General features: G+C 53.8%; 1 protein-coding gene across 1 annotated transcript in view; it reads left to right on the top strand.

Moving 5' to 3' along the window:
* Dglucy (D-glutamate cyclase) overlaps positions 1-13,144 on the top strand; it is a 48,318-nt gene extending 35,174 nt beyond the window's left edge. The window contains 2 exon segments of the mRNA XM_058577849.1: positions 9,338-9,420; positions 11,562-13,144. Coding sequence (XP_058433832.1) covers positions 9,338-9,420; positions 11,562-11,792 — 314 coding nt within the window. The 3' untranslated portion in view covers positions 11,793-13,144.
* Positions 13,145-16,203: the final 3,059 nt, after the last annotated feature.

The following is a 16,203-nucleotide window of genomic DNA, read 5'->3' as shown; positions in this document are numbered from 1 at the left end:
TTATTTATTTGGTACTGAGGATTGAACCCAGGGGCGCTTAACCACTGAGCCACATCCTGAGTCCTTTTATTTTTTTTTATTTTGGGGACAGGGTCTTGCTAAGTTCTTAGGGCCTCACTAAGTTGCTAAGGCTGGCTTGAAACTAGCGATCCTCCTGACTCAGTGTCTCAACTCACTGGGATAACAGGTGTATGCCCCCCACCCAGCCCACTACAGTTCTTTTTACCAAGTACAGGATGTACACCTTTCAACAAACAATTACAAGGCACATAAAGACACAGTTTAAAGAGTTTGAACAAGCATCAGAACCAAAGTTGAGCACGTTGGAACTAGCAGATGAGGAGTTTTGTTTGGTTGTGTTGTTGTTTTTTGTAAATGTGGTTAATAGGCTAAAGGATTTAATGGAAAAAGTAGGTAACATGCAAAAACAGACGGATAGAAAAGGCGACGGGAAGCACTGGGGAAAGATGCTGCTAAATGATATGATTATGTTTTGTGAATACACATGTATGTAACCAAAAATCCCCCCATTATGTACAACTATAGTGCACCAATTACAAATGTGGAGGAAAAAAAAAACAGATGGAAAATGTAGGCAGATGGAAATTCTAAGAAAGAGTTTTAGAATGACAGAAATGGAAACACTGTGACAGAAATGAGGAATGCCTTTGACGGGCTCATCAGTAGACTGGACACGGATGAGGAAAGACTCTCTGAGCTTGAAAACATGGCAATATAAACTTCCAGAATTGGAAACCAAAGACTGAAAAAGGTAAACGCAACAGGATATATAGGAACTAGGGTTCAGCTACAAAAGGTGTAAGTTATGCAAATTGGGAGGCCAGAGGGAGAAGAAAGAAAGAAACAAAAGCAATATTTGAAGCAATGATGCCAAACCGTTCAGACCTAGAAGCTCAGAAAGCACCGATCAGGATAAATGCCCCAAGCCCTGCCCCTAGGCATTGCGTTCATACTTGAGAAAATCAAGGGTAAAGGGACTTGACAGGGGCTGACCATGGCCGGGGTCGGGGTCCTGGCAGGTGGTGCACCTGGGAGGCAGGGAGACCCCACACCGCCCCCCTGCGCCCCTTGCCCTGTGCATCTCTTCATCGGTAACATCCTTTACAAGGAAGGCAATGTGTGTCCCTGGGTGCTGCAAACCCATCGACACACCATGGAGCCCATGAGGGGTGTGGGAACCTAGATCTACAGCTGTCAGTCAGACAGCCTGGGGCCTGGAAAGGCATCTGAAGCGGAGGGGCGGGCTCATGGGTCTGTGGGGTCTGGTGCTGTTTCCAGGTGGGAAGTGTCAGAGCCGACCTGAATATGGGTACACCCAGCTAGCATCCGCCACTTACCCACATCTTTGGAGATCACTGGAGTCTCCTCTGCTGCTTTTGTGGTGTGAACAAGAGGGGGAATGGCTTTTTTTTTTTTAATGTTAGGTGTTTCTTAACACAATTAAAATTTTTTTAATGATATTTTGTGGAGGGTACCAGGGATTGAACTCAGGGGCCCTCGGCCACTGAGCCACATCCCCAGCCCCATTGTGTATTGTATTTAGAGACAGGGTCTCACTGAGTTGCTTAGAGCCTCACTTTTGCTGAAGCCGGCTTTGAACTCTCAATCCTCATACTTCCCCATCCCGCAGCACTGTGATTGCAGGTGTGCGCCACTGCACCTGGCTTAAATGATTTTTTTTAAAAAGGGAAAAGAATACAGATTCTAGAGTAGCAGCCTGAGTCACATCCCAAGTCTACAACTTAATAGCTGTGTGACCGTCGGTGCCTGTTTCCCAGGTATTCAACTGGAAATAATAATAATACTTTGACCTCACAGGTGTGTTGTGAGGACTCCAGGAGCTGATCCATGTAAGGCCTTCACCACAGTACCACGGGTTGTAAATATCCAATCAGTGCAAGGCACTCTCTCCCCTGGGGACAAGAACTGCCTAATTTGCACTAATGGAAGAAAACACAACAGGGACGACTGTGAGGTGATTGTAAGGCACTTGTCAATTTCAGAGATATGAAGGTCACAAACACACATCCTAGAATCAGGGGACATGGTGGCACTACTACCACGTGGTCCTTGCCCGCCAGTCTGCCTTGTGTTCCCGCCACAAGCGTTGCACTCACTGGGGTACCAACCACGAGTCTGTGACCTGAAATACCCTCAGTCCAAATTCTGCCCAGCCTGTGAGGCCCACGCTAAATGGTCACTTTCTGTGAGTCATTGCTGAATGAGTCGGAATGGGCAGCCCCCTCAGTGCTCCCATAATCCTTTGCGGCCTCTTGTTGCCAGGTGCCCTCCGTCTGCGTGTGCCCCACGTCTCTCTCTGGGTCGGCTAAGATACAGCCCCAGACCTTTTCATCTCTTATTTTGAGACAGGGTCTCACTAAGTTGCCCAGGTTGGCTTGGAACTTGCAATCCTCCTGCCTCTGCCCCCCGAGTCACTGGCACCCAGACGTGCTCTTTCTTTTTGGATGTTCCAGCACCTAGAGCTTAGCAGGCCCCTCTTGTGTCCTTCTTCAACAGAATGGAGAACTCAAGCTGGTTTCGGACACACCCAGCAGGATGGTCCCCACACTGGGGAATTTCAGTGCTGGCTGATGGAGGGATGTGGGGAGCCCCCCGTCACCCCTGGCTGAGCTTGCTCCCCACCCTTGAGCGGTGGGGGTCTTGGTCTGGCACATCCGCGACAGCTGTGCAGGGCAAGTGCCCTTTCCCTCGCTCGGCAACGGGGCCTGCTTCAAGCCCTACCTGGGTGTCACCTGAGGGGGATGGGCAACCCCCTGAAGCCTGATCCCCCCGCCTAATTTGGATAGAACATTCCATCGAACCTCCTTTTGTGTGTCCCCCTATAAAAATAAAGATATCCGGGTGCTCGCTCTCTTGCTCCTTCCAGCGCCGGAGCTGACCTTTGGGTCCTGCCTTAGAAACTTAGGCTCGTGTGCTGCGTGGTTTCTTCACCGTTCTCTTAGGTATTGACACAGCCAGCTCCTTTGAACCCACTTCATATCGCCAGTCCAGCCAGCCGGCGGTAGAAGGATGCTTTGGGTGCTCTTCAAGCCCGTGATGGGTGACAGGGCTGTCCCCTACAGCCTCCGAGAAAGCAGGGCAGGCTTCCTGTAGCTGTGGGAGACCAGCCACTGGAGAGTTGCTTAACCTAGAAAGATCTGGAATGGGCTCCTAGGCTTCATACCCGAGCCTTTTTCTTGGCTGATCATTAACAGTCTGTAACCCAAATGGTCTGGAGCAGTGGTTCTCGGATTTTAGCTTGAATCAGACTCACCTGGAGGGCTCAGCAGAACTCCCCTGGCTGCCCTTCTGACCTGCCGCGTTCTGATTCACTAGGTATGAGCCCTGTCTCTAAGGTGACACCCCCAGCAGCCACGGGGTGAGATGAGCGCTAAGGCGTGGGGGCAGGTAAGGTGGGGAAAGAATCCTGGGGGCGCGGCTAGAAGGAATCACCTGGATGTGGAGGCTTAGGAGAGAGGAATGGAAGGCAGAGGCTGGGAGGCCAGGATGAGCCTCGTGCTGGTTTGGGCAGAGGGCTCTGGGCCGTGGGATGTGACGGGTGTCAGAGGAGGGCATCTCGTCCCAGATGCACAAGGAGGTGGTCCTGAGACACCAGCCTGGTTTTGAAAATTGTTCCTGTACATGCATTTTTCTGCTCAAGGATCCAGAGTTTTGTCCAATTCTCCAAGTACGCTGGGACCACTGAGAAGTCCTGCAAGAGGGATACCATGTTAGCCAGGTCCAAGAGAACCAGGCGTCCTCCCCAAGTGTTGAGAGCCACAGCCGAAGGGGCCCCAGCAAACTTCCAGCTGCCGGCTGATGATTGGCTCACAGCGGCCCCAGCAACATCTAGCTGATTGGCTCCTCTGGTGATGCTCATTGGGCTGTTTCCCTGTCCTTTCAGACCACGGAGCTGCTCATTGGGGGACTTTTTTGGCTCCGCCCACGTGACCCAGCCAATCGGCCTCAAGAGCAGGAGGATTGTGGGAGGTGGAGAGAAGCTTGTGTGGGAGAGAGAGGCTTGTGGAAACGGGTGGTGGCAGTTGGGGCTCTGAGGGTTTTTCCTGAGAGGCTGTTTTGTTTGGCGTGTGTGGTTCTAAAAATAAAGTTAGTTTCTTTTGACAAGTGGCTCCTGATTGTGCCCAGCCAGACTGCGGCACCCGAGGGTTCCACCTGACAGGAAATAGGGAGCAGCTGCGGACTTTGAGCAGGAGGATTGGAGCAGAGTCGCCCGCGTGCAGTTGTGGATGAGCCCTGCAGTCCAGGGCAGAGGCAGGTACAGCCACACGCAGAACTGACTTGCGTGGACTCTCCTCTGCAGGTGGGAGAACACGAGAGGCGGCCAGCCCTGAAGGAGGTGCTGGCAGTGCTGTGCCAGGCCCGGGGCTGGACCTCAGTTCCATGGCCCTCCTGGGCGGGTCCTGCCGCCTGACCTTGATTCCAGAATCCAATTCCATCCTCCTGCCTGGCAGAGAGGAGTCCCGCCCGCCTGGAGAGACTCTGATGGGTCTGACTTACAGGATGAAGACCACGAGTCTGTCTCTATCGGGCAGCCACGTGGGGAATGTGCAGGGGGATTTGGACCATGGGAAATTGGGGCCAAAGCCTGGGTCAGATGGGACTTCACCTGTGAGCTCCTGACAGGTGGGAGGGCCAGAACCATGAGAAAAAGTGGAGGGCACTGGGCGTTTGACCTGAAAGCAGAAGACTCGGGGGCCTCGCATACCCACAGACTTCCTGGGGGGAGGACAGACAATGGCTCAGCCCCCTGAGAGACCAAGCAGGCCAAGAGGCAGAGGTCTCAAGAACAGATGCCCGTCCGACAAGGAAGAGCTCCTGGCCTTGGCCTGTGGCCTCGCCTGCCAGAGAGAGTCCTGTGACGCAGGCCCCCGTCAGGAGTGTGGGGCTGTGTTCCCTGGGCCGGGCCAGGCCGCACTGCCCCTGAACTGCCGCACCTGTACTGTGCTTGTGGCTTCACTTCCCCAGGCTTGTCCCTTAAAAGGAAGAGATTAGGAAATGTCCAAAAAATCCTGGAAGTCACCAGCAGGTCTCTATCTGCTTTCCCAACAATCAGCAGCGGGAAACCCAGGCAGGCGCTGGGCAAGCCTGGCTGATTCAGTGGGTGGGGCAGGGCTTCCATGGAGTTGCGGTGCCCAGCCTCTAGGAACAGAGCTGCCGAGGCCGGGCCTGCCCTCAGGGTTCCGCATTCAGGAGTCGGAGACGGACAGAGAACTTGCAGGCCCCAGTCCCCAGGTGAGGTTGATGCTGCTCCTTCCACCACACGTGGGGCCCCCGGAGTAGGGGGGCTGTTTCCCAGGCCGTGGGAGAGGATGGTCTGCAGAGGGGAAGGTGCTCCTGGAGCGTCCAGCCTGGGGAACAGCAGCTGAGATGGGAAGGGCGACTGTGACAGGTCTCCAGCCAGCCAGGGCCTGAGGCCATGCGCCCCTCACTTCTGACTGGCCCCTCATCCCAGAGATGGCTGTTGCCTCTTTTCTCGGCCATGCGCCCTCTCTGTTCCCTGTTTCCTCTGCCTGTGTCTCCCCACTGGTTCTGCCTCTTTCTCCTGCCTGTTTAATCCAGACGTCTCCTTGGACTTGGTGTTGTGGTGCCTGTTTTCCAGAGGAGGCACCCAGGGCTCCAAGGGGTGGAGTGGCTTCCCAGGACACCCAGCGAAGAGGCAGAGCTGAGATTAGAGGCCAGGTCTCTCTGACTTCAGACTAGATTAGAGGCCAGGTCTCTCTGACTTCAGACTCTGGGCTTTTTTGATGTGACTCAGACATTTTCCAGTTCCTGGGAATGCCAGGGGAGGGGTGGATGTGGGGCTCAGACAGATGGACTCACACTTGGAGGGAGGATGGTCTTCCACAGGGGCCCAGAGAACCTTCTGGGCTTTCTTTACACTTCCTGAATTGGAACTGGAAAAAAAAAGCAAAAAACAAAACCAAAACAACAAAACCGCACACATGCACACAACCACTCAGGGGCTGCCTGCCACGTGATTCCTGATTCCACAAACACAAAGGCATAACCCCACCCGACAAAGTCGCACAGTCCACAATCGCCCTCCAGGGATGGAAAAGTCTCCGTTTGCATTTCTGCCCAGACCTTCATAAATACATTAACAATGCACCACTTTTTCAAAGGAAATAAAGGGCATGTTTTGCTAAAAGCAGAAGTGCGTTTGGTGAGCCCCTCCTGGGGCCTGGCCCAGGCTTGTTCTGGGAAAGAATAAGGAGTCAGACGTGGCCCCTGGGGAGGGGACTCAGGGACCACAGAGGAGTGACGCACGGGAGCCAGGATGGCAGTGTGCACAGTGGTGGGGGCTCTGAGAGCACTTAGTGCCTTCAGAGGGTTCCGGGAAGGCAGCCTGGAGGAGGTGGCCCTGCTCTGGGTCGTGGCTGAGGAGGATATGAGGGAAGGAAGGGTGGGAAGGGCCTTTGGGCAGCAGGACCCATAAAAGCTAAGGAGCAGGGTCATGCAACTGGGCAGGGGCAGTGACGAGTGCTCTGCAGGTCACTCAGTAGGGCTCCCTGGCCATCCTGAGGTACCCACCAGGCAAAGCAGTGGCCTGAGCTGGTGGCAAAGCTTGATGGGTTGGGGCAGAGAAATGTCCCTTGCCTCTGCTCTGAGTTGCTTATAAGTAGGATCTCCTTCCTCGGGGACAGGTGTTCTCAGGGGTCTGGTGACTGTGGCAGGAGTGGGCGCTATGCTGAGGACCCGGGCAGGGGGCAGCCACTTTCAGGGCACACCTCACCTGCTCTGGCCCTCGGCCTAGGGGCCCTCCGAGTGAGGGCAGGCGGTGTCCTTGGGTTTTCCTTGAGGCAGATGAGACACTGGAGAACGTTCCCACGCTGCCAGAGGCAGAGCCAACTGATGACACCTCACAGGAGGGACTGAGGCCAGGGACACGAGGACCCAGAGCCTGGGGACTAGAGAGCCAGGCACCCCTCATCTTGGGGGCCAGGGTGCTGTGGAGTGGCTGAGTGACAGAGCTCTGGGTGGGGAAGGACTGAAGGCTTCTGAGGTGAGACCTGGAGAGGACCCTGGATGGGCACCCCCCTCAGCCCACTGAGGGCCTCAGAGGGAGCCAGCCAGGCCAGCCAGACCACTTTCTTGTGTGTGTGTTTTTTTTTTAATTTTACTTTTTATTTTTCTAGTTGTAGTGGACACAAAACCTTTGTTTTATTTATCTATTTTTATGTGGTGCTGAGGATCAAACCCAGGGCCTCACACGTGCTAGGCGAGTGCTCTACCGCTGAGCCACAGCCCCACACCTGGACCAATTTCTTCTCTGCACAGTTGTCCACAAGAGAATTGGTTCCAGGGCCCCCGTTGGATACCAAAATCTGCAGGTGTCAACCCCTTGTATAAAATGTATGAATGTATAAAATGGTGTGATGTTTTCCCGTCACCTCTGAGAGCCCTCCCGTGTACTTTAGATCACCTCTCGATTACTCATGATCCCTGCTGAGGGCTAAGTGCTGTGTAAGTAGCCGGCGCGCTGTACGGCTCAAGGAGTAACAACCAGGAGGACGTCGGTCCTTGCTCCGTCCAGATGCAATGTGAAAAGCACATGTTTTTGATCTGCAGTTGGTTGAATCCACATGGTCCGGGGAGGCAGGGTGTGGAGGCCTAGCTGTCTCCTGCAGTTGGTGGCCATCTTCTCTATTTCTTGGGACTTAAGAGCATTTTGGAAATGTGAAGCTGCCCTAGGTGAGTGTCGTGGTGGCTCCTGGGCTCCGGGCTCAGTCTCACACACTCGCACAGGTCCCCTGTCCTCAGTGTGCTCGCCCTTCTAGGGGAAGGTGGAGATGGCGAGAGAGCTGACGTTGGGTCATTATGGAGTCCGGTGTGTGACCACTGAGCAGCGTCTGGCATGTAGTCAGTGTTTGATAAATGCCAGCTGTGGTCCTCATTATCATGAGAAGGTCCTTTCTATACCTCAGTCAGGCCAGGGAAGGTGTCAGGGGACCCTCAGCCAGGCTTGGTGGTGGCAGTAGGTGGCCTGTGCCGAGGAGAGTTTGAGCAGCCACAGCCAGTGGAGAGCGAGGGCCAAGAGGCCAAGTTGGTCCAGAGCGTGGGTCAGCAGAGCTGGGCCTCCAGGAGCCATGTGGCAGCTTATGGGTGTGTCTCTTTCCTCTGTGTGGCCCCAGAGGCACGTGAGCTGCCTCCCCAGCCAGCATGGCCAGCTGGTTCTCCCCGGCCTCTCCACGCCCAGCCTGCTCCACGCCCAGCCTGTTCTATGCCAAAGGCAAGGGCTAAGGAGCACTTTGACCTTCAGACCTGCCTCACATCCTGGCCACTCTTGTGCCAGCCTTTTGCAAGAGAGCACAAGGAGGGGCCACTTCCTGGGCAGCAGAGTGGGGCTCTTGGGGTAAGCACCAGGGAAGGCTTCTTGGACTTCCCTCCTCAACCTGGCCAGGGGAGGGGAGCCCAGCACCAGGCCTCTTCTAACACTAGCTGCACTGTGGGCACTGAGGGCCCACCCCTCCGTTCCCTCTTTGCTCCAGGTGTGTCACCGAGCATCCCTGGTGAGTGGGCACATGTGACACATCCCCTACATTTGCAGACCTCTATCAGCCCTGGACTGGGAACAGAGGAGGACCCTTCAGTCACACGTCATTCCGTGGCACAATGAGGGAACATGGCTCTCGGAGAAACAAAGGATGGCATTTGTTCTACTTTAGAGCCTGACAGGGAAGATCCTTGGGAAATGAGAGATCTCGAACAAGTGCATGGGAGGGTGGGAGGAGAAAGGACGGACAGATGGGTGGTTGGATGGACTGATAGACGGATTGATGGATGAATGATGGATGGAGGGATGATGTAGAGACAGGAACATGGTGTCTGACCTCATCCTGGGCTCCTGTTCTTTTCCAGTACTTTCAAAGCACCGTCCTTATAACTTTGGTTTCTTTTATTGAGAAGGGTCTTGCTGTGTTACCCAGGCTGCCAACTCCTGGGCTCAGGCGAGCCTCCTACCTCAGACTCTGGGTGTGCACCTGGGCTTCCCACCCCGCAGCATCCGTCTGCCACGCTCTAGTGTGACTGAGCAGCGGTGCCACACACTCGGCCTGTTTACCCATCCATGTCAAGTGAGGCCCCAAGCCCTGTGCACCGGCCTCACTTTGGTCCTCTGTCCCCTCTCTGCTGCCCCACTGTCCTCAGTCTGGGCGTGCAGCAGCCTCAGAGGCTCTGCCTCCTGCTCCTACCACCATGCCTCCACTGGCCTCCTAGAAGATGGTGTGGGGTCTGGGCAATCCCTGGAAACTTGCAGGGAGACATTGTTGGCCTGGCTAGTCCTTGTGGCTCTCAGAAGCTGAGCACCAGCCGGTTCCTAACCTGTTGGCTGACCACACGCACCTGGAGAACCCCAAGGCCCTCCCTGGGTCCCAGCGGGTGAGAGTGGAGAGGTCCATCAGTGGGCTGGGAGGAAGTGGCCCCAGGGTCCCTGATGTATTCTCCACAAAGAGAGGATATGACCAATGGGGAGAATGGGGAAAGCCCAAACAAAGAGCTTGCGTGAGAAGGTGCAGATGTGGAAAGGCCTGCGGCCTCCCTCCCACAGGGAGACTCGGCCTTGGCCCCAGGCAGAAGGGAAATGCAGGCTCTCAGGGCAGACGTGAGAGACAGTTCCTCAGTGACATTTGCCAGCACCTCCTATTGTGTGAGAGTGTCCTCAAGGGCCCTCCTCCTACTCTGCCATGACCTGTGACCCTGCTTGTCCCGTGTCTTGTCAGCTCAGGCAGCTAAAGCAAAATACCATACGTTAAGGGGCTTGAACACCAGACCTTTAGGTCTCTCAGCTCTAGAGGCTGAGAAGTCTGACTTCAAGGTGCCACAGATTCAGTCCTGGGTGGGGGCTCTCTTCCTGGCTGCCTCCTCCCTGTGTCCTCACGTAGTGGAGAGAGAGCTCTGGTCCCTCTTCTTAGGAGGCTACTAATCCCATCACGGGGTCCCACCCTCGTGACCTCATCTCAACCTCATTACCTCCCGAAGGCCCAATTTCAATACCAACACATGGAGTACTGGGGAATCAACATGAATCTGGGGAACCCAAGCACTCCATTTATAATACTCCTCCATAGAATCTCCCCTAAGCCACCCCCAAAAAACTGGCTGGGTGTCCCTGCTCTGTGCTGTGACCCCCATGTACTGTGACTGCCGGTTACATTCACCTCCTCACCTCTTGGGGTCAGGGCCCGGCACCCAGGGGCTCACTCAAGCAGATGGATGGGGGACGAATGAGCAATTGCCTGCACAGAAAGGGGAGCGCCCTGCTCACCTCTGCCCGCTCCCTGGGCTCGGCTCCTGGGGCTCCTCCTCTCGCCTCCCGTGTTTGAGGGGGATACAGCAGGAAGGACATGTCCTGAGACCCATTTTCTGTTCGGCGGCGGACAGGAGTGTTAGTGGCTTAGACAAGTGGTTCTTTGGGACCTTATTTTTAGAGGGGAAAAGAAAGAGGGGGCTCAAACCTTAACCAGCCAGTGAGTCAAAGAAGAAAGCTCTGTGTTGAAGGCCCGTGGCCCTGGCCTCCCGTTAGTAATCATCCTCATTTTGTGAGCACCTACTCTGTGCCACGGCCGTGCTAGGAGCTTTCCTTCCACTAACTTGTTAAACCCTTAGGCAGCCTCTGCAGCAGGGGTCACTACCGCCATCAGCAGCAACAGCCCCATTTCACAGATGAGAACCCCGAGGCACAAAGAGCCTTGGACCTCCTGTCGGGAAAGACCCACATCAGATCCCTCTGATTCCAGAGCCACTGCCTGTGGGGCCCTGGGCTGCATTTTCTCGGCTCTCTCTCTGCTCTCTCCAGATCTCCCACATGCACCTGGGAAATGCCTAGAAGGCAGCGGCAGCAGGATTGGCACATGCCGCCCGCGAGACCAACAGTGGGTCTCAGGAGGAGTGGGGCCTGTTAGCACAATCAGGCCACTGGCTGGGCTGGCAGAAGGTAGTCCACCCTGCACCTGTAGAAGGAGAGCCTCTTTGTGTTTGTTAAGAAGGTGCACACATGCCTGTAATCCCAGCGACTCGGAGCCTGAGGCGGAGGACCGAGTTCAAGGCCAGCCTGGGCAACCTAGTGAGACCCTGTCTCAAAATGAAAAATAGAAAGGGCTGGGGGTGTAGCCTAGAGGTAGAGCATCCCTGGGTTCAATCCCCAGCCCCGGTGGGGGGCTGGGGTGGATGATGCAGGCCTGTAAGAGCGTCGGATTTGGTTACCTGCAAGTAGCCAAGCGGTGGCTTCGGGGAGTGGGCTTGGGGACCAATGAGGCATGATGTAGGACACACTGTTTCACGGTGAGATTTCCAGTGGCGTTGGTATTTTTTTAATATTTTATTTTTTAGGTGTAGATGGACACAATATCTTTATTTTATTTTTATGTGGTGCTGAGGATCGAACCCAGGGCCTTGCACATGCTAGCCGAGGCTCTACCATGAGCCACAAACCCAGCCTGGCATTGGTGTTTTTAACGAAAATCGAAAATCGTATCTTAGAAAAAGGCACCTGAAGTCAAAGGCCCTTCCTCCTCTTGGAGATCTATATATTTCTTTCTTCTCCCTCCCCTCTCCCCTCCCCCTCCACTACTTCTACTTCTGCCTCATTTTTTTTCTTTTTCCAGGAAGCAAAAATGTTGGACATCCTGGTGCCGCCCAGAGTCTGGAGTGGAGGCTTGGGTGTCTTAGGCATGGAGGTGGACGGGCTCCCCTTCCACAGTGTCCACGGAGATGATCAGAAGCTGGTGGACACCACCAAAGCACATGTGTGATCCTTAATGTCACATGCATGCCAAGTTCCTCCCCAGTGGCCCAGCCTGCATCCAGAGTTCCCCGAGACCCCCAGCTTCTTCCCACGGCAGCCTTGCAAGTCAACACTGGTCCTGGGTGAGCCACAAGCTCACCACGGGCCCAGGAAGCTGCAAGTCTGCTTCCCAGGAGGGGATAGTACCAGGAGGGACATTTCTCTGGGCTCCCAGTCTCTGCTTTGGTTCCTGGGACCCTGGCACATTCTCTCAACCCTCCTCCACACCGGCTGCTCCAAGCTCCCATGCCAAGTCCACCCAGAGAAGCTTCTTGCCTGTCATTTAGGAGGACCCCAGTGAATGACTGACTGCTTTGGGGCTTTAGGGAAGGATTACTCACCACCCACCCAAATATTTATAATTTTAAAATGCTCTTTTTCAAATAGCATTTTGTTTACTCAGGCAAGAGATTCCTCCAGCCATCACCTCCCAGGTTGTGTTGTCCTCTTCAGCCCTGACACTGCCACCTCCTCCCCATCTCCTCATCCCCACCCTGAGCGGGGCCCCTTGGCCTCCCTGCACCATAGGGCAGTTCACCCCTGGAGCCCAAGGGTGCTCAGGGCCCAGGGCGCAGGCCTGTCAGAGTCCTCCTGGACAGCTCTGATCAGCCCACCCTACCCCTCTCTCAACTCCAGCTGCACATTTTCCAACAAAGTCAGAAACTGAGTCACCAACCATATCCCATTATACTCTCACATCTTGGACCAGGACAGCTTCTTGTGTGGGACCCTGCTGAGTGACACTGACTCATTCAGATTGCAGGGAGGGGCATCTGGCCACCAGAGAGGCCTCCCAGTGTTTGTTGGGCCTGTTTAATTTCATTTTATTCAACATGCTGGTTTAATGTGCATTCATCGTGAAGAAGGAACTAGCCCTCCTTTTTTTTTACAGACTTGACACTCCTGTAAAACACAGGTAGATAGGGAATGGGTAGGGGGTAACTTCCAGCTCTCTCTATACAGTGTATCTGGGCGGAATTAGTTGGGGTGGGGTCTCTGTCCAGACCTCCTTTGTCATTCTGCAGGGGTTCTACCTACAGGGTCTTGGCTCTTGCTGGTGTGGCATCAGGCGATGCACCCAGAATAGGCACTCAGTCCCCACCTGTGACCTCACAGCTCTCTGTGAACCCACACCAAATTCCCTGGCCACCTTTCCTCCAGTTATAATTTTTGTCCTTGATTTGGGACATAGAGTTCCATGTCATGAGGGGTGGGGTGGGAGGCTCTGATGAAGATGGTACCCTGACATTTTTGAAATCTTGATGGCTATAAGAGGAAAAGATGCCCATGTTCTTCTGAATCACATTTCGGGGGAAGACACGCATGGGCCTTGGGTTTTGCAGTAGTAATGTGTTGAGAGCCACAGCCAAAGGGGCCCCAGCAAACTTCCAGCTGCCCGCAAACTTCCAGCTGCTGGCTGATGATTGGCTCACAGTGGCCCCAGCAACATCTAGCTGATTGGCTCCTCAGCCCCAGCAACATCTAGCTGATTGGCTCCTCTGCGGTGATGCTCATTGGGCTGTTTCCCTGCCCTTTCAGACCACGGAGCTGCTCATTGGGGGACTTTTTTGGCTCCGCCCACGTGACCCAGCCAATCGGCCTCAAGAGCAGGATTGTGGGAGGTGGGGAGAAGCTTGTGTGGGAGAGAGAGGCTTGTGGAAAGCCGGTGGTGGCAGTTGAGGCTCTGAGGGTTTTTCCTGAGAGGCTGTTTTGTTTGGCGTGTGTGGTTCTAAAAATAAAGTTAGTTTCTTTTGACAAGTGGCTCCTGATTGTGCCCAGCCAGACTGCGGCAGTAATGGAATTCTATTCCAATATGGAGCAGGCTGAGGCTTAACTATGGATTAGTTTATCCTCACTGTGGGCAGAAATTTGGGAAAGAGGCTGAGACCTGGCTGAGTGAAGAGAAGACCAAGGAGTCTTAGACTCTGGGTGGGGCATCCCAATGTCCCCTGCAGGGAGAGGCAAGCCCAGGCTCTGCAGCAGGGGCTGAGATGCAAGGAGGGTCAGGAGGAGACCCCTTAGCAGGGTCAGCCCAAGGACCTCTGGAGCTCTGCTTTCCAAGATGCAGTTTTAAGACTTTCCCATTCCACAATGATTCCTGCTCAGATCTTTAGTAAAGTTTCGCTTGCTTTTACTCAAACGTGTCCTAGTCTTGTCTCTACTTGAGGGAAGGCTGGTATCTATGTCTCTAATGGCAAGACAAGCATGGCCGCAGCCTGGAGAAACAGGTGACGGGGACAAGAGGCGACCTACAGGGAATGGTCCTGTAGGGTTAGAGATGGTGCCACCCAGATTTGACTTTGGGACATCTGAGCATCACTGGGCATTTCCAGGAGTGTCGTGAGGAGGGAATCCTGGTGATTGGTACACAGGATTCTCTGGATGTTCAAAGGCAAGCTGGGGACCTGGGGACCTTGAGATAGTGCATCCCATACAGCCCCTGCAGGAAGTGGGACTTGCAGGCAAGTGAACCCTGTAAGGGCTTGGGGGTCTTTGGTCCTCTTGATGTTGTCTGACCAAGTGATGCCCAGTGCTCAGCTGGGAAAGGCATTCCTCTGGGGTCCCTTCTTGCCTCCTTGCATGGGTCCTTCTCACTGCCAGCCTTGGTCCAGCTCATTGCATTTGCTACTCCTGCTCATACAGGTGGTTTCCGCTGGCCCCACAATAACGTTCGCTGCTCTCTAGGCAGGGTGGTGAAGATGTGGCTTACCCGTAATTTGCATGAACTCAACAGACATCGGCCATGTGGAATGCTGTCAAAAGTAAAGAAACGGAACCTGGTCCTTTCCTCCTCTGGGCAGGTCAGACTCACCTGGTCTCTCTTCAGATCTGGGGGTCATATTTGAAGAAGTGGATTTTGTTCAAATGAAGGAACAGAAAAGTAAGAGCTCAAAGCCTGTTAAGTGGCAGTGACTTGAAGAGAGTTGTCTGTCCAAGACTGGCCAGATTCTCACCAATTCTGCCTTCTCTTCCTCCAATGCACAGGAGAACTACCTGTCCCGGGCTCCCTTGAAGTTCAGTTAACCTGGGGCCATGCGACTGGGATCTGGCCAGTGGAACGTGAGTAACTGGATTTGACACTCCTGTAAAACACAGGTAGATAGGGAATGGGTCTGGGGTAACTTCCAGTTCTCTCTATACAGTGTACCTGGGGGAAGTAGTTGGGGTGGGGTCTCTGTCCAGAGTCTTAGCTCTTGCTGGTGTGGCATCTTCTAGACTTGGATATGAACCTCTGTGAGCGATTTCCTTGGTGTCTTTTCTCCTGTGTGGATGGGAATAGAAAACCCCAAGAAGATGGAACCACTTCACGGAAGGATTCTAAATCACTGTGATCACTTGGGGAAAGACTTGCCTCTTGTGGGACTTTGCGTGAACAAGAGATAAACTTTGTTTTGAACCTGGGCCTTGGGCTTGCTCAGCACACCTCTAGCACTAAGCTATACCCCATGATCGTGCCCCATTGTTTTGAGGCATGGCAATGGGGCGGGTGGTTTGTGGATGCAATATACCCCAGCCCTGCCTAATACCAGCTTGGAAGGTTTGACACTGAGAGTAGGATATGAGAATTGTCTTCAAATCCCAGTATCCAAAAGACCACATGGCTTCAGCAGCCACAGTCAAGGCCAGTGGATACTCTGGCTCATTAGGATCTAATATTTCTGCCAAACCCTGGAGTTACTTGTCTTGGATACTAGTGAGTTGTCATTGGTGGTGTCCGTGGAGAGACTGAACCATCATTTTGGAGGGATGTGGAGGGGATGCTTAACAATGAAGGAGCCGGAATGTCCTGACCTGTTACCTCACAGCACTGGCATCTAATGTCTAATCCAGCAATATTCTGATGCCTGTTGAAGCAAATGGCATTGAAATCCCACCATTTCTCCAGAACGCTGGGCACCACGTGACCCCAAGATGAATGCCATCAAAGGCCACTGTGTTGCCAGATGAATGCCAGGAATGGAGCTGCAGAATCACCAGCTGCCAGAAGTAGGTTTTTCAGAAAAGCGAGGAGCCAAGAGGGTCAGATTCTGGCTCTCTTTTGGTTGTACCAGCTGGAGGGAAGCCGCAGTGTATTGTGTGAAGATTTCTCCCACTCTTCTCTGGCCAACTCACAGACGGGTTGTATAAACAGGAAGATGAGCCCGTCTTACTAAGCAATACGAGTGAATAAGAAAGGAATTTTAATGGCTTCTGCCACCTTCAGTCCAAACCAGATGGACTTTTTCTACCACCCCTTCTTTGGAGAGAAAAGAATCTTAATCCCCAATAAGGTTCTTACTTAAGTCTGTTTGGAAGAAGGATCCACTCTTCCGGAATACTCCAGGACTCCAGGAGCCTGATCCAGAGAAGTAAGTGGCCAAAATCAAAATATATGTTTC

The sequence above is a fragment of the Marmota monax genome, unplaced genomic scaffold, assembly GCF_021218885.2.
Source record: "Marmota monax isolate L192 unplaced genomic scaffold, Marmota_monax_Labrador192_F-V1.1 WCK01_AAM20220418_F8-fsc00017, whole genome shotgun sequence".
Classification (NCBI taxonomy): Eukaryota; Metazoa; Chordata; class Mammalia; order Rodentia; family Sciuridae; genus Marmota; species Marmota monax.
This window is presented reverse-complemented; position numbering and strand designations above follow the sequence as displayed.